At 35.8% G+C, this 18,438-nt stretch overlaps 3 protein-coding genes and 1 non-coding gene across 5 annotated transcripts; 3 read left to right on the top strand and 1 right to left on the bottom strand.

The window, feature by feature from the left end:
- The first annotated feature begins 1,456 nt into the window (after positions 1–1,456).
- LOC121792839 (ribosomal RNA processing protein 36 homolog) lies at positions 1,457–4,280 on the top strand. The gene is made up of 9 exons (XM_042190959.1): positions 1,457–1,727; positions 1,924–2,057; positions 2,137–2,203; positions 2,629–2,681; positions 2,957–3,011; positions 3,099–3,173; positions 3,290–3,407; positions 3,736–3,782; positions 3,878–4,280. Exons 1-9 carry the CDS (start codon positions 1,482–1,484, stop codon positions 3,983–3,985), a joined length of 903 nt encoding a protein of 300 aa, XP_042046893.1. The 5' UTR covers positions 1,457–1,481; the 3' UTR covers positions 3,986–4,280.
- Positions 4,281–4,459: 179 nt separating this feature from the next.
- LOC121792840 (protein TIC 22, chloroplastic-like) lies at positions 4,460–7,964 on the top strand. Its single transcript, XM_042190960.1, has 8 exons — positions 4,460–4,897; positions 5,555–5,617; positions 6,005–6,079; positions 6,423–6,473; positions 6,654–6,713; positions 6,806–6,877; positions 7,430–7,465; positions 7,574–7,964. The coding sequence occupies exons 1-8, from the start codon at positions 4,496–4,498 to the stop codon at positions 7,661–7,663; spliced, it is 849 nt and encodes a 282-aa protein (XP_042046894.1). The 5' UTR covers positions 4,460–4,495; the 3' UTR covers positions 7,664–7,964.
- Positions 7,965–12,953: 4,989 nt separating this feature from the next.
- LOC121792838 (UDP-glucuronate:xylan alpha-glucuronosyltransferase 2-like) lies at positions 12,954–16,697 on the top strand. 2 transcript variants are annotated; one of them, XM_042190957.1, is made up of 4 exons: positions 12,954–13,381; positions 13,469–14,103; positions 15,129–15,569; positions 15,954–16,697. In XM_042190957.1, the coding sequence occupies exons 1-4, from the start codon at positions 13,191–13,193 to the stop codon at positions 16,454–16,456; spliced, it is 1,770 nt and encodes a 589-aa protein (XP_042046891.1). In that variant the 5' UTR covers positions 12,954–13,190; the 3' UTR covers positions 16,457–16,697. The 2 variants fall into 2 exon arrangements, with proteins under 2 accessions (XP_042046891.1, XP_042046892.1); XM_042190958.1 differs by having other exon boundaries at positions 13,232–13,373.
- On the bottom strand, positions 14,772–14,844 carry TRNAR-CCU. The gene has a single exon. It is a non-coding gene; the product is annotated as a tRNA-Arg (tRNA).
- Positions 16,698–18,438: the final 1,741 nt, after the last annotated feature.

The raw sequence follows: 18,438 nt of genomic DNA, 5'->3' as shown, positions 1-18,438 counted from the left end.
TAAGAAGGAATCCGGCAACGTGGAAGACACATAGAATCGAAATCAACCATCTTTTTATAAGTGTTGAATTTATAGATCTTTAATTCGTATCAGATTCAGTCTTGAAAACGATTTTAATTTGATACAATCATTAATTATTACCCAAAAACAATTAATGGTCCGGCAGTTGGAATCCTTTCAACGAATTATTGCTTAATTAATAGTAGTAAAAAACAAGCATTTTTTCAATACAACATGTTTTCGGATATTTTCAAGTTTCAACCAACAATAATATGATAGTGGCATGTTTTATCGTTGAAAAAAAAGAAGAAACTTGCATACAAAGAAGTTACATGATTTATTCCTTCAAAAACTATATAAATTTTATGTTATTACATTGTCTCCATGTATATATTTATATATCCATAATTTTAATTATCGTGTGGAAAATAAAGCTAATTTTTATATTTATTTATCAAAATCATTTCCGACCAAAATACTGGTATTTTTCTTAAATCATTTATAGTTGGGCGAGTAAAATTTTATTTGCTCCAAATCGAATATATGTTTTGAAACATAAATAGAACAAATTATCTATGTTATCATGTAATCCAAATCCGGTCAAGAGTAATAGAGTATTCGGTCTATGAATCAGATTCTGTGTGAAAACGATTTCACTCCCAATAATAGTAGTACCAATTATATTTTCTAGACTTCTATAGAAACCGGAATTCCCTTAACATATGTATCTAGCTTTGATTGATTAATCGTACTTAGTAATTTAATTAACTTTTCCATTATTCGAATACAGTCGAGAAAAAATACCAAGTCTTATTAAAGAGTATGCATTAATTATTTATATTAACGTACAATTAACAGAATAAAGTATTCAAGTTAGTAATGAATAAGAAAGTTGTGAGATATATGAAAAGATGAGATATATTGATAATAGAAGCTCCATCCGATGGAGGTTGTCTTCTCAGGGACACCTCCACCCAAGTTCCTCATCGCCGGCGCCGCCATATGTGTGTGTTTTGCTTTGTTTCAGAAAAACAGATGAAAATGCTCACAGATGCTATTATTATTTTATAGTGTGCTTCCAAACAAATGAAGAAAGTAAATAAAAAGGGAATAAATGGATTGAATGAATAAGAATCAGAATTATAAAAGTGCTTCTTATCTTGAACACGATTTTGTCCTATAGTTGGAAAAATCAAGCATGATTTTTTTTTTATAATTTACGTAGCATGAAATGACTATAAACATAATATATCTCCATCTAGGTAAATTAATAATAATAATAATATTTCTATAATAATTTTTATTTTCCATTTGTTAAAGTTTATATAAAAATAGATAGTACTACTAATATTTATAAAGAAAAATATTATAAACCGAAAAAACACAGAAAATAAGGCCCAATTAGAAAAAAGAGAAAAGATCAGTAGGCCCATTCAACGAGGCCCACTGATTTACAGGCCTAAAAATACCAAAATAATACAATGAGCAGACAACGGAACGAATTCGCAAAATCCCTCTTCTCCCGTCGCCGCCTTCTTCAACGGAATTGGCGCTTAAATCGCAACTCGACGCGCCTGAGCATCTCGCCGGTGAGTTTTGTAGTCTACTCAATAATTGAATTCGGTATCCCTCCTAGAATTGAGATGAAGAAATCGGAGCCCGCGGTGGCAGCTTCTACTAAAATCACATTCGATAACAGTGATGACTCCGAATCTTCCTCTGATGAAGTAAGTAGTAACCTTCCCCAAATTGATTTCCTTCATCTTCTTTTGTCGCATATTGGAAATTTTTAGGTTATTGAAAGCTTTGGATTGTGTATTTTGATAAGAAACCTCTTGCTTTTTTACTTGCTTATGCATATAATTCACGTGCATTGGGTCGACATTTTGATTGCAGTAGCTTAAAGTCTTTGAATTTGTACAGGAGGATGCGATAAAACGTGAGATTGCAGCTGAAGTAACATTCGAGGAGCTGCAGAGGGCGAGGTCTGATGGTTCTGATTTGGTCTTTAGGAAGCCTAAGCCGGAGAAAAACGGCGGTCGAGCTAATAAGAATAGGTCTTGTGTTCTTACAGTTTCACTGTGCATTGTGTTGTTGGGAAGCTGTTACTCACTGTTAATTTGGATATTTGTATAGGCCGATGGAAATCAGCAGCAAGAAGCCTGTTAGTAGATTTAGAGAAGTTATTCAAGCTCCTAAAAAGGTTGGTATTTGTGCTTTTTTCTAATTTATCTACAGATATAGGAGAGGAGAAGGGCGAATGTATAATGTGTACTAGGTTGGTTCATATTTCTAAATGTTTCAATGAATTATACTAGTTTTCTGTATAATTTGAACCTCATTCTAGGTCTTCTACCTCTTGGATCAGTAACCATATGTTTTGTCTTGAAATTAGTTTCCCTAGCTCGTTCCATTATGCAATCTTGACCTTCTATATTGGTCCTGGTTATACCAAGTGTCTGTTAGACGGACAGCTTTTATTGAAATATGTGAGCTCTACGAAAATTATGCACCACTCAATTTTTCCAAGTGCGTGGCGGTTCTGTGTGCTTGTTATTTCTACCTTCAAACAAATAGTCCTGCTCACCCGATTACAATGGTTAAAATTAGTTTATTATTCATCTTCAGGTTATACGGGATCCTCGTTTTGAATCATTATGCGGCAATCTGGATGTGAATGGGTAAGCTTTTACTTTCATATATAGCTTTCTTTTTGCTTTGCGTTGTGCTGTAGGTGCTCAGAAATGTCGATAAGGGACAGTATATGTGCTTGCATTATGAAAATGTAGAAACTATACCCTAGTAGATATGCTATTCTAGTGGCAAGGATAATTATTACCGTTATATAATCATTTGTTCATTAAAAAATAATGCCTCAAGAGTCATGACATTTTTTAGTCATTTCTGCATGATATATATCGTGTAGTATGTTTAACATTATTCTCTAAATCTGTAGGCACAAGAAGAGATATAATTTTATATATGAAAATACACTTCCTGCAGAAAAAGAGGTATCATTTAATCTTTGAAATGTTACTTAACGTAGATGCTTTTGTGCAATGTTTTGCTTACATTGGTTGTGGTTGTGGCACCTATAGGAGCTTAAGAAACAGATGAAGAAAACAAAAGATCCCAAAGCTGTTGGTGAACTAAAAGACCAATTGACTCGGATTGTTAGTGCTTTTTCAAAATTCTGATCTATATTTCATTTCTACTCATTATTGCCTGCCATGTGCAAGTAGTCGCCGATGATGAACTTTAAGGTCCTTAAATATTTTATCTGGACCAGGATAAAGAATTGAAGTCAGTAGCAGTGAAGCGTACAGAGAAGGACATTTTGGCTGAGCATAAGAAGAAAGAGAGGGATGCTGCAAAGAAAGGAAAACAACCATACTATCTGAAAAAATGTAGTTTACTTCCCCCCCTCTTGTGCTTCTCTCTGTCTCTTGCTTCTATATAGAATGTTGATTGGTCGTTACTTACTTAATTTTACTTGTCAATTAAAGAATGATATGCTAAAGAGCATAACTCTGAGTTATTTGACACGTGGGTAGATGCAAAAGTATTTGGCGTATAAGAACTAAGGGAAAAGAAAATGATGTGGAGAAATCATTTGGCTTGTAGTATCTTTTATTGATTGTTCCCCTTTTGATTGGTTACGGTCCCGTTGCTTGGTTTAGGAACAATAAGTTTTCTAGATTTGATTATAATAATATCATTTGGGTTTGGTTGCAGCGGAAATCCAGAAGCAAAAGCTTGCTGAGAAATTCAAGGAGCTCAAGGTACACGAACTAATTTGTAACATAACGTTATTATCAACCCCTGTGGTTGCTATTATTGATAAGTTGTAGTGATGAATTTTCTTTTTATTAAACAGGAGTCGGGCAAACTGGAGTCTTTTATCGAGAAAAAGAGGCGGAGGAATGCTGCAAAGGACCACAGATTCATGCCATACCGACGCCCTACTGAACAAGGGGACCAGTAGGTTGACGGCCATACGCTATTGGGGGTTTGAGATGCGGACTTGGTGATGGGCTTGTTACGCGCCCGTCTCTAACATAGAGCCTCATCAGAGACAGTTAAAATCCTTGGATGTGCAGGGGAAAGAAAGATGCTGGAGTTTTCTTGTTATTGTACTATCATCATAAGTGAATCGGCTAATTTTGTTGGCTTGAATGTTTTGATATGGCACTAAACTCAAAATTGTGTATGAGATTGTAGTTTTATAAGTGATAGTACAACTAGTATATTAAAAAACGTGAAATTGTTAGCATTGAAAATTTCACTTTTGAGACGTAATTGTCAAAATATGAATATCAATTTGTAATCAGAACATTGAGCCATTTATGTGAAAAAGTAATATTGGGCCGTTCATGACTAAATATATAGGCCCAACGTAAGCCCAATAAACGGACAGAATCACAAAAGATAGCCCAAAATTAAATAATCTAAATAATATTGACAGAAATTCCACTGTGGAATTGAGGGAACGACAATGGAGTCATCATCTGCAAAACCCTCGGTGGGCCCACCTCCCAATCCCCTTCTCCCCCTCTCCACCTTCTTCCACCGAGTGGGCACTCAGCTCGCTACACGAATCGACGACGCCAAGCGGTTCGCCGGAGCTGCTCTGCCGGCGTTCCTGCCTCCGTCTCCGCCTCCACTGCCAAGGTTGTCTCTGCCTTTCGCCTCCGTTTCTCAGCGCCTGGGGAAGCAAGCGGCCGCAACGGAGCCGTCGCTCAATTCGGCGCATGTAGCTAGGAGGCTCTCTGGAACTTCGGTCTACACGGTGAGCAACACGAACAACGAATTCGTGTTGGTTTCTGATCCTGAAGGCGTCAAGTCTATCGGGTTGCTTTGTTTTCGGAGAGAAGACGCCGAAGCTTTTCTAGCTCAGGTATTCTATTATAAATGAATTTTCGATTGAGGTTAATTATTTGATGAAATTTCGATTTTCTTTGTATGTGTACGATTTACATTTTCCTTTGCATTGGTACCGTGAACTGAAATCCAGTTATATGCGGCTAAAGAGTAAATTTCTGCGTAGCTTAGAGCATCTCCAATGCCCGGATGTCCCACTCGGACATCCACTAGGACTTCCCAAAAACACATCCTGCCACGTCACTGGACTTCCCATCCCACTGCCACGTCACTAGGACTTCCCCTGCACAATCCGCCCTTCCCATCGCCCTTCCCACTAGGACTTCCAGTTATATCCGCCCTTCCCCTGCACAATCCAGTTATATCCGCCCTTCACAAATTCACAAATAAAGCAATTTACGTTTACGGAAATAAAATTTCAACACGAATACAGACGAGTTTAAAAAAAAAAAAATTAAATACCGGACGTCCGACCCACGCCACAATGGCGGACGTCCACCTGCCCGTCGCCCGCACGTCCGAGGACATCCGACGCCCTTACGGGACGTCCGTATCCGACTTGCCACACCACGCCACAATGGCGGACGTCCCGGTCACCCGTCGCGGATGTCCGACCGGCTTAAGTAGAAATTTTTTACTTAATTGTTGTTTTGTTATAATGATCGATTTGTAGGTAAGGTCAAGGAGAGGGGAAGTGAAAGGCGGGGCGAAGGTGGTACCGATAACTCTTGACCAGGTTGGTACATTGCATCGACTATTTGCAGGTATCTTGTTCTGGGGACTAGTTTTCTGATGTTGGCCTCTTAAGTTGTATTGTTGTTGACAATCGAGAATGAATGTCAAGATTAAGTTTGTGTGGTGACTGAATGAAAAGCAGAGTTTCCTAAGAATAGTAGTTCCTTCTGATATACATCGAAGAAATGTATAACTTTGCGAGTACTGAGCTGAAAGTTGTGATCGAGTATGGCTTTGACTCTCTAAAGAAAAATCTTGTGTGGGAAATATGGGCTTTTGTTTGAAGCCTGAAGGAAAGTAGGCAGTTGTAGATGTTTTTCAACATAAATTTATACTCTTCCTTTCAACTGACAATATCTAAGAACTGATTCTTGTTCCTTAATTGCAGGTCTATATGTTGAAAGTTGAAGGGATAGCATTCCGGTTTTTACCTGATCCTGTTCAAATAAAGAATGCATTGGAGGTCAGTGCCGGAGTTGCTTGCATGTCATGCAGAGTGGAAAATACTAAAGAATGTATGGTAGAAATAAGAATGAATGGGCGATAGTATTTAAAAACAAGAAAAGAGTGATAAAAGTATGGGAGGGGGTTATTTTTATACTCTTACAATACACACACTCACACACATGTACACAAGACACACATATATTTTGATGGAATAATTGCTTTTATTATTTGAAATCATAAATAAAGTTTAACTGCACCTAAGACTCATTTGCTTGTTATCAATCTTAAAACCTTACTTTCTTGCTCATGCCTTACTCATAAAAATTTTCTTCACGTACTTCACATTCTATGATGTTCAGATAAGAGCATCAGATGTCAAGACTGGATTTGATGGAGTTCCCGTTTTTCAGGTACATTTAAGAGAATAACATGCTATACAAGTTACAACTTTTGTTTAAGATAAATCGGTACTTGTTTTTTTACTAGCAAAAAACAGAGTATAGGAGGTATTCCCTATATTTGTGATACATAATTGTCTTTCCTATCAATGCTTTTTTTAATCAAATTTACACTGAATTTATCAATTGCAGTCAGACCTCCTTGTCGTAAAGAAAAAGAACAAGAGATATTGCCCCATTTATTTTCAGAAGGTACTTTTCTTTTGCACGTGATACGGTTAGAAAAAATTAATCAAATCTGTTTGAAATTGCCTAAGCCTAACAAAGTTCATCTTATTATACAGGAAGATATAGAGAAAGCACTGTCAACAGTGTCAAGGGCTTCCAGAGGACCAAGTCTTTCTCAGCACATCTTGGTATGCAATTTGTTACCTACTTCACTTTAGTTCTTCTTTAGCTTGTGCTGCTAATTGTTTGAGGCTGGTTATATGTTGAGAAATGGCTGTTTAATGACTTCATATTTCTGTGACATGATAGACTTTTATATCTGAAATTTGTGTATTTACTGATTTCTTAAGCAACAGCCATCCATGCTTGATTTTAAGACTTAAGAGACCTGTAGAAAATTAAATTACCATTTGCTCTAGGTCAGGGTCAGGGTCAGGGTAATCGGAGAGCTTCCGACTTGTACCTATACCGTTGTATGATGTTCTCTATGTAGTTTAAAATTTGACGGTTTGTTATGTGAACTGAAGCGCCATGGTAGCAAATGAAGCTCAAACTTGTGTGTTAAACATAGTGCTGAGATGGTAGCTAAAAAAGAAGACACTTAGATTGCCTGATAAATAAAATTGAAATGAGAGTATTATTTTGATTTTCGTGCTCAATTTTCTGGATGTAATTTTCATGCTCAATTGTAATTTCACGTCACTTTTTCAACTGCTCTTCATGTGATCGAGTACTGACAGGTCGGGAGTTTAGAGGATGTTCTTAGGAAAATGGAGGTAATTGCTTCCCAACTTCTTATGTCTGATGAGTATTTCATCCTGAAACAAGATATACTTTGTTTTATTGGGGATTCAAATGACTTACAGCAACTTTTGATACGGCAGATAAGTAAGAACTCAGGCTGGGAAGACTTAATATTCATTCCACCTGGTAAAAGCCATTCCCAACACATTCAAGAGGTTGCGAAAGTATAAAGATTGATCGCGAAACTTCCATTTCACTATACAGCATATAGGTGAGTAATGCATGTTTGCATTTTTGTCGATATGTGCTTAATTTAATCACTAAAGTTGATCTGCAAATCTTGGTCCCTTCGACCTCTGCCGCGCATGACCATACAAAGTTATTATGCCTGTCCTGTCCAGCTGACTATAGACTAACTGTTGAACTGAGAACTGAGTTCCCATTTTGTAGGGCTTGGGAAGACTCCCAACAAAGCCTTTTCTTCTTTCCCTTCTATCCTTATATTTGTTTATTTATACATATTTTTGATCAGTTTTTCCCTTTTCTACTTTCGTTACTTCTCAAAATGCACAATAATCATTCATGACACCTGCAATCAATGCTTATAATTTTGCATAATTTATGCACCTTTTTTAGTCGCATCAAGCACAATGATGAAAAGGAGATGTGTGTGTGTGTGTTTCTGTGTTATTTTGCTGTTGGGTACTGCAATTTGTTGAAGATAAACAATGGTGGTTATTATCAAATTGCCTAATTTGATTTAACAATTTTTTCACTGGTCATTTTATGCCATTGATGGTGCAATCTGTGGAGTCTTGTAGAAAAATGAGAGAATCATAACTATTAAAAAAATGTTACTCCTATATACTTTAAATTGCTAACTAATAGTTGTTGATGTAGATATCTTTTGACTAATATTAGTTTTAACTACTACCATTAAATAAATATTTCACTCCACGTATATAAATTTCCTTTCTTGATTCACAAGTTCTTTCTCTTATTTGTTATTGGTATTTTTAAGTTTTATATACTTTTTCTGTAGTCATACATACCCTTTTCGGGTTTTCACGTATTAGGCTAATTTAGGTTGTAAAGATTTTTATTGATATAATTGTACTATTAGTTATCGTTTAAACAAAAATAACGACGAAAGTAACTCAGAATCTTCCATTTGGCTTGTAAATGTAGGCCAATAAAAGCTCTAGCCGGCTCTATCTCACTGTCACATTATGTCTGCAAATTTTTATAATTTTATGAAAGTATTTAATTTTTTATCTGAATTTATTCAACTAATAGTCTTTTATACAGTAGTAATTTTATATCGATTTAAGTTGTAGGATTTATATGAATTGAAGTTTTCCAAATTACCTAAATAGTATACCAAATTTATCAACTTTGAGAGATAGCAATAATTGTTTTTCTTAATTGTTTCGTTACCCAGCATATATCCATGATTAACATCATCTCAATAAAATATTTAAACATCATTATTCATCCCTCAAATCTAGATTAGCAGTCGACTTCGATGACTGGAAATCAAGATTTAATCATTTGTAAGAGCAACAAACATATTGCTTAAAACTGGAAATCATCCACCAATATTTTTGATGTTTAGTGCGATAATTGCGATATCCTAACGTGCTTAATAAATTGAATTTGGTGCCTTGTGCAAAACACTGAATTAATTCATTCATTCTGGTGTGGTGTGATTATCAGACCTAATTATGTAGTAATCTGACTTTGATAAAAAAAAAGAAAAGAAATGATACTAAAATTATTAGTGATCATGATTAATTTCTGTTACCAACTTAGATAGTAATTTTTTATTTTCATTTTTCACAAAACTTTTTTAAATGAGCAGCCTTGAATTAAGATCATATTGTCAGCCACATGGGTCAAGAACCATATTCCAATCCAAAATTGTATACCGATTATTTTAAAATGAATTTGAATTTATATTTGAATTTCAAATCGACCTAGTGGTGAAATACACAGAGGACTGAAGTAGAATGAATTAAATCATTTTTTTCTTTTTTACATATTAATGTATGATAATTAAAAAAATTATTTATCGATCGTATATGAAATTGTGAACTAATTTTGCCTTCGTCGTTAATGATGAGATGTGCATATGACACACATTTTGTATTTTTTTTATACAATGGGGGATTGAAATACAAAAGATTTGGTGTACAATTGTAAAGTTGACAGAGCAACTAAAAGTTGTTGGTATTTGCCGAAATCCTACTTGCAAGATTCGTATATTCATTCATATAATAAAGTTTACCCACTTTTAGTTCTTCCTATTTTCAAAACTTATATAAACATATATAATAATCTAATTAATTTAAAATTGAGGAGACTACTATATTAACCAGATTAGAATCACCTCCACTGGTTTTATATGCATAAACGACGAGAAGTTCACTATTAATTCAACTACTGTCGTTACTATATACTTATAACATTTTGAAACAATATACTCCACTGTATTATTTTATTTTTCTGTTATACATAAAAGCCATATATATAGTAGTACAACTACACTATCCGAGATAAATGTTGGTGCTGACTTTAATAATTAATTACTTTTCCTAGTAATTAACTTCTCTAGCAGTTTTATTTCCTTCAATTATGTTATAAATTTTATTTAGACAATCTTTATACAATAACATACGATGGTTTGATTGCCGGTAATAATAAAATATTTATATAGGGAGTAATACTTTAACTTCACACAACTTCAAAAATATAGAAGCATATATATATAGGGTAGTGATCAAGATATAACTAATCTTAAGTGTATAACTAGAGAACAAATCTCAGCCACACATCTTAATGGAACAAATATTATTTATTTTAATTATATAAAATAGGCCAAGGGTATTTTAGGAAATTACATTATGAAATTTAAATAACTATATTACATACTGTGGGGCGATGGATCGGAAGCGCTTGCAGGTGGACATGGACAGGCACAGCGATTTCGCGTCTTGCAATTTGCCGAAAATAGAAAAGACGACGTCGTCCGGCAAGCAATCAAAGAAATCGGCGGAATGAATAATAGCTTGTGCGGCTGAAGCTTTTTCCCCAATTCCATACTGTAATCTCTCGCCGATCAGTTCGAATCATATTTTCGATTCCATTCATCTTCTTCGTTCGCAATAAACCATCTCCGATTAGGTTGAGTAATCTTAACACTTTCAATTGGGATTTGAATTTATCTGTGAAGCAAAATGACCTTGAAACCTTATAAAGGGATTCCAATTTTTCTGATTCTTTTTGTTGCCCATCAATTAAGACCCCACATATTTTTTTTCATGATTCAAGGTCCCATTCTAATTGTAGTTAGAAATTTGACGTATTAGTAAGAAGATGGATATGATTCGAAATATTTCAGTAATGTGTATGTGACACTACATTGTACTGTGAATACGTCAAAACAAAATTGGATAAACATTAATATGGCAATAACCCAATAATCAGCTTAATGATCAAATATGACTCAATTACTTCACTCTTGTTCACAAAACACATCACTCTTATTCTGATTTTACTTCACTCTTGTTCACAAAACACTTCACTCTTGTTCAGAAAACACTTCACTCTTGTTCACAAAACACTTCACTCTTGTTCACAAAACACTTCACTTTTATTCTGATTTTACTTCACTCTTGTTCCCAAAACACATCACTCTTATTCTGATTTTACTTCACTCTTGTTCCCAAAACACATCACTCTTATTCTGATTTTACTTCACTCTTGTTCACAAAACACTTCACTCTTGTTCAGAAAACACTTCACTCTTGTTCACAAAACACTTCACTCTTGTTCACAAAACACTTCACTCTTATTCTGATTTTACTTCACTCTTGTTCCCAAAACACATCACTCTTATTCTGATTTTACTTCACTCTTGTTCACAAAACACTTCACTCTTGTTCAGAAAACACTTCACTCTTGTTCACAAAACACTTCACTCTTGTTCAGAAAACACTTCACTCTTGTTCACAAAACACATCACTCTTATTCTGATTTTACTTCACTCTTGTTCACAAAACACATCACTCTTATTCTGATTTTACTTCACTCTTGTTCACAAAACACATCACTCTTATTCTGATTTTACTTCACTCTTGTTTACAAAACACATCACTCTTACCATTATTTTACTTCACTGTTGTTTACAAAACACATCACTATTAGCATTATTTTACTTCACTGTTGTTTACAAAACACATAACTTTTAGCATTATTTGTACAAGTCTTTTGATTCATTTGACTGAATTGCAATCTCATAAATCCTAAAGTAGCTACTGGAAGTATGGTATCGATGGTGATTTTGGTAATCAGGTGCTCCTTGCAACAAACATTTGTTACTTAATCCATGATTATAGTGATCAAATAAGAAAGAAACACATCATGGCACGCATACTCGACCTGCTCCCACGAGAGATCCTCATCCTCCCAGTCGCTCCTTCCCACCGCATTATCCTTCCCCATCCAGTAAATCCCCAAAACCTCATCCGCCAGCTCCCCCATCGACGCCCCCAGCCGGCACCCCCTCAGCTCGTGCGCCGGCTCCCGCACATCCACAAGCTCCCCCACCTCGAGCGCATCAGCATCGCCGCGTCACTGTGGTTCCACAGCCCCACCAGGATCACGTCGGGGTCGAAGAGGAAGCGGCAGAGCACCGTGGGGGGCGTGGTACAGCTGGAAGATGTGGCAGTTGGGCAGCACGCAGAGCTGGAGCGTGGCGGCGCGGGCGGGGACCCACCACAGGACGCCTAGCCCCACCACGAGAGAGGAGTTGCGGCGGTGGGAGAGGTAGCGGTGACAGTGGTGCCGACGCGGTGAGAGTCGCAAGGGGCGGTGTAGATCTCCGTGATAGTGTGTTACTGCTACTGCTATCCATTTTTTTGACAGTGGTGGTAATCTAATTTTTTCTGTGCAATGACCATTATACCCCTCCTTGTTATTGTGAAGTAAATTTTGATAGATGGAACTAATTTCTCCTTTAAATTCCAAAATCACATGTATTAATATTAGCCCTTGATTTTCTTGATCTTGTGGCTATTATTTGTTCTCTAGTTATTTGGTTAAGGGGTGTTTGCCATAGATCATGACCCTATATATATATATATATATATATATATATATATATATATATATATATATATATATATATATATACACGCATAACGCTTCACAAATTTTCCTAATACTAATAAATAATAAAAATATAGTATAGTAGTAGTAATTTACAAAATTTGAAACATGGGCATCCACTCAGCTACCCGATTGACGACTAGCCAACTCCAAATCACAATTTAAGAAGTATTTTAATTTGAGAAAAACTCGAAAAACAATGAATCATAGTCAATTGGCATCGTCATACTATAATTTTGAGCACTAAACAAATCAAACATAGGTTCTTGTAACTTCAAGTCTAGGACAAAAACGGCAAGTCATTGCCAAAAAAAAAAAACTTTAGATAGAAATAACAAAACCCTATAACTACTCATATTTCAAAAGCCTATCATCATCTCTCCCTTTTTCTCCAAAGCCAAGAAACCCCTCTTTCACTACATGCACCTCTTTCATTGGCTCCCCAAAAAAACACTTAACTTCCAAACTCAAATTAAATTCCTCTCTACACATTCTAGACAAATTCATTTTGTGTATAAATCCCAACACAATCATTCACATTCACCATCCAAATCTTGACTTATAAATCACTAATTTGTGTCACAAACCATGGCATTGAAGAAAATAATAATGTCTACTTCTCCAAAATCTCTCATTGTAAAAATCAATCTTTTCTTCTTAGCATTCTTCTTAGTCGTCTACGCCGGCCTCCTCCTCTACCCCTCCGCCTCCGATTATCACCACCGTGCTGCCTCCTTGGTCCGCTGCTCCCTACTCGATTGCCACCATAAGGTAAGAAGGTGAGCTAATTTTATTTTTTCAACAAAAAATTTAGTGTTTTTTTTTAATTTGAAGAATATCAATTTAGTTTTTTTTTATGATAAAAGCGAAAGCGGGGTTATGATGAAGGCGGTTCTAGAAGGTTCCGTCGCCGGCGGCAAGACGAAGCCGAGAAGGGAGCTGATCAAGAGGGAGATTCCGAGTTTTTTAAACAGCATCGGTGGCGGATTGAAGATTGGGATGATTAACATGGAGGACGAGGATGTGACGGAGTGGAGAAACTACGGAGAAATTTTTCCGGCGACGTTCGATAGGGTTCCGGCCGAATTCCGGTGGGAGTCGATTTTTCCGGAGTGGATCGACGAGGAGGAGGAATATTCCGGGGCGAGGTGCCCGGAGATTCCGATGCCGGAGTGGGAGGGGTACGGGTACGTTGACGTGGTGGTGGCGAAGGTGCCGTGCCGGAAGCCGGAGGAGGGGTGGAGCCGTGACGTGTTCCGGCTGCAGGTGCATTTGGCGGCGGCCAACATGGCGGCGAGGCGGGGGAGGCGGGATTGGGGCGGCCGGGCGAAGGTGGTGCTGCTGAGCAAGTGCCCGCCGATGCCGGAGTTTTTCCGGTGCGAGGAGGTGGCGCAGAAGGAGGGGAAGTGGTGGTTCTACCGGCCGGAGATGCGCCGGTTGGAGCAAAAGGTTTCTTTGCCGGTTGGTTCGTGCGATTTGGCTCTGCCTCTATGGGGAAAAGGTACATTTTGCATTTTGTTTAGGCGAAATCTCAAAAATAATTTATTTTAGAAATTTCGTAACTTGAAATTTAAAAAATATAATTCCAATCGGAACAAGTTTTTAATTGGAATCTCGAAAACAACTTATCCTGATATTTCAAACTCGAAATTTAGAAAATATAAATCCGATCTGAACAAATTTTCGCTTTCATCTCTAGCTGCAAATGATATTTAGTTTTCGATTTATGTTTTTTGAAATAAAATTAATTTGTAGAATGACGTTGATCATGCATTTGCAATTTTGCATGCGTTATTATAGTATTAAGGGAGAAGATAAAATATTATGGTAAATAAATGAATTTCAATGACTTAGGTATTTTGGAAATAATTTCAACGACTTCGTCCACGCATGTATATATTAAAATATTATTTGGAATACACATTTGGAGTTAAATGAACATTTGAGTAAAATTATTAGTGGTTACATTAGTGTGATATTATGCTTTGGAGTGAAGTTATAGTAATATTATCATCATTCATACATAAATAATTGTATTTAGTTTCACTTAGTATAAACGTTATTAGTAGTTGGCTTTTATCATTTATAATTTTCGAAATAATAACATTCAATTTTCACAAAAATAATACTGTATTGTAATAATTGCCAAAAAAGGGAAACTAATTAAACCGCGCCAGGTAGGGGTCGAACCTACGACTTTCTGCTTAGGAAACAGACGCTCTATCCACTGAGCTACAGGCGCTTTACACTTCATCGTTTTGCGTAATAATTATTGACTAAGAAATTATTCTTTTAGAATTAGATGAAATTTCATTTTCAGTAGTTGTTGTTTGTACCTGCTCCTAATCATTTAGTGGTTGGAAACACTTTTATATCAAATTATTAGTCTTTACTCAAATTGACAAATCAATATCGCTCCACATGTTAGTAAAAAGGAGAAATCAGCTCACCTAATTTTCACATCTTGATTGTGAAGTTACTTGTTAGTCTATTCTTCACTAACAACTTTGAGTCTGACAACAATAGGAGCGATCAACGAACGATACGACATATCAAAACTCAAAGCCACAACAGTAAAATCTCGAAAACGAGAAGCTTACGTCACAGTTCTCCATTCCTCTGAATCGTACGTTTGTGGGGCCATAACCTTGGCCCAAAGCTTGATCCGAACCGGGACTCAGCGTGACCTAGTCCTCCTCCTAGACACATCCATCTCTGAGCCCACGCGGGTTGCACTGAGGCAAGCCGGGTGGACCCTCCGTTTCATCAAACGGATCCGGAACCCGAGGGCAGAGAAATATTCGTACAATGAATATAACTATAGCAAGTTCCGTTTGTGGCAACTCACTGATTATGACAAAGTCATCTTCATTGATGCCGACATTATAGTGTTGCGCAACATTGATATTCTCTTCAACTTCCCTCAGATGTCAGCTACTGGCAATGACGCCCACATATTCAATTCCGGTATGTCATGAATCGCCACCTCATTTAATTTAATTTCTTCAAAATAAAGATTTTCATGCGTTTTGTTTCAATTAAAATTTTTTTATTCTTATTTTGACTATGATTTACAAACTATAATTAAGATTTTTTCTGACTTCATAATCATTCATTGATATATGGAGCACATTAATTTTTTGTCCTTAATATTGTTAAATAAAAATAAAAGGCGAGACTATCATTTTTCACCTGTCAATGAAAAATCATTTTTTTGTCCAAGTCAAACAAAATTAGTCCAATTTCTATTTATAGTAACTCTGTAATATATATTTTTCTTTTTTTTTTTAATTTTACCAATTGCATATTAAAACTGTGTGTCATCCATAAATAATTAAATATCTCCGGCAGGAATCATGGTGCTTGAGCCATCAAACTGCACATTCCGAATGCTGATGCGGCGGCGCAAGGAGATAATATCGTACAACGGGGGCGACCAAGGCTTCCTAAACGAGATCTTCGTGTGGTGGCACCGCCTCCCCCGGCGCGTGAACTTCCTAAAAAACTTCTGGTCCAATTCCTCCGTTGAAGCCGGCGTGAAGAACCAGCTGTTCTTGTCGGACCCACCGAAGCTGTACTCGATCCACTACCTCGGGCTGAAGCCGTGGCTGTGCTACCGAGACTACGACTGCAACTGGGACATCGCCGACCAGCACGTCTACGCCAGCGACCACGCCCACCGCCGCTGGTGGGACGTGCACGACGCCATGCCCCAGACCCTGCAGCGCTTCTGCCGCCTCTCCGACCAGCGCAAGATCGAATTGGAGTGGAATCGGAAGGTCGCCGGAGAATTAGGGTTCGAGGATTATCATTGGAGGCTCAATGTTACTGATCCTAGGAAATTCATTTCGTAGACATTTTTGTATATTATTGAGACGAGGCGTGCATTGATGATAATGAAATACGAGATGAAATATTATTTTAGTGGAAATTTGTATTTTTTTTTGTTTAGGGTTTTTTTATGTATTAATATAATTTTTTTTTGCATGGAGAGATAGAAGTTAAGGGTGTATATGTTGTTTCTCATAATTTAAGTATTTGTAGAGAATTAAAAGATGGTGGTTTAATTTTTATATTTCATTTTTAATTGATATATAATTCATTTTTATGATTAATACTTCATGCCTATCGATTCGATAATTAACCATCCGATTTGGTTATCAGTTTTTGTAGTTGTTATCCACTGAAACTGCGACAATTTTATCTCAATCAATCGAAATTATGATTTATTTTCATTATTCACCTGTCATCCACAAAAATTGTATTACAACGCTCTGACCCTTTTCACTATATACACAATATCTGTTTTTCGAATTTGCCGTTGCTTACAAGTGACTGGAATATTTGCTAGTTAGTCTTTATATATGTATCCCAAATACTTACGAATATTATAAGAATATGGGGATTTAATTGGAATATTTGTAATATTAAATGAAAACTCGTTCAATGGTTTAGAGAGAGATAATGTTAATATGTCGTAACAATTAAACCCCAAAATACCAACAAAGAAAATATATATTGATAAACTATGTCTACCATGATTTTAGCTTGACTATAACATAAGATTATGACATACTTTACCCTTTTGATAGGATAGGGATGTAAAAAAATTAAATAGAGTCGAAAATTTATTTACTTTATGAGCTTAATATAATTTTCTTGTAATCAAGTGAACTAAATCATAATGAGCTTTCAAACGGAGCATAAGTTGATGCTTAAATTAATCATTTATACCGAACTTCGATTCAATGACTAATTTAATCATTATGGAAGTAAAAAATGAGACATGGACATTGCAAAATAATAATATGAGAAATTTAATGGCAGATAAATGAAGTACTATTAGACAGCCTAGATAACAAACACGTATATATGGCAGAAAATTACCAGGTGTTTCAAAAACTATAGTGGTTTTGAAACATTTTATAGAATTTATTTAAATTAAATAATTTTTTTTGACATCATCTCTTCTCCAATTATGTAGTAACAGTACGAAGTTAAATTATAGGCTTCAAATTTTGATTTAATACTTTGAAATGTCAATACCCATGCTTCTAGCTAATCTTTCTGAAGAGAGTTTAAACTATCAATACTTGTGTGATTTAGCTTGATAGTAAAATGGTTGATGCCTAACCCTAAGTCCACCATAAATTAATTAAACTTAAGAGAGAGTGTTGAAAATCTCAAGAAATTCACTTCATCTCTAACTTTAGAGCCTATCGACGAAATTAAAAGATCAACACTATACATTACCATAAACCAATTATGATTTACTTACGTGCCATATTTTCTAAGGAATTAGTCATATAAATATTCGACATAACTATTATGCTGAAGCAATACGAAATTCAACAATGCATTTAAAATAAAAACTTTTTTATTCTAATAAAGTACAGTACTATATGGAGTATATAGCATGGCTAACACGTCTATTTTTTTATAACGAGGGAAAGCTACTATTCAAGATGCGCATAAGATAAATTATTGTTCAAATTATATTTGGCCTATATATATTCCACAATATTCGAGCAAATATAAACAATAGAATAATGATAAATGTACACTCTACTTAATTCAGTATGGTCAGAATAATGATAAATGTACATTCTAATTCCGTATGGTCGGCTACTTTATTTTTTTCATTACATTTTTTTTTCATTACATTAACTAATGATTCAGCCTTAAAATATTAATAACAAACTGACAAAAAACGAGTAATGTTTTATTGCTTCTCACATTAATATCGGATTTCCAATTTTCCTTAAAATGGGCCTCCCTTAACGAATTATTAGTGGATTACCTTCTTCTCTGACTGTTTCAAGAACTAGGCTCCATA

The sequence above is a fragment of the Salvia splendens genome, chromosome 2, assembly GCF_004379255.2.
Source record: "Salvia splendens isolate huo1 chromosome 2, SspV2, whole genome shotgun sequence".
Classification (NCBI taxonomy): Eukaryota; Viridiplantae; Streptophyta; class Magnoliopsida; order Lamiales; family Lamiaceae; genus Salvia; species Salvia splendens.
Note: the sequence above shows the minus strand (reverse complement) of the source record. Positions and strands in the feature narration are given on the sequence as shown.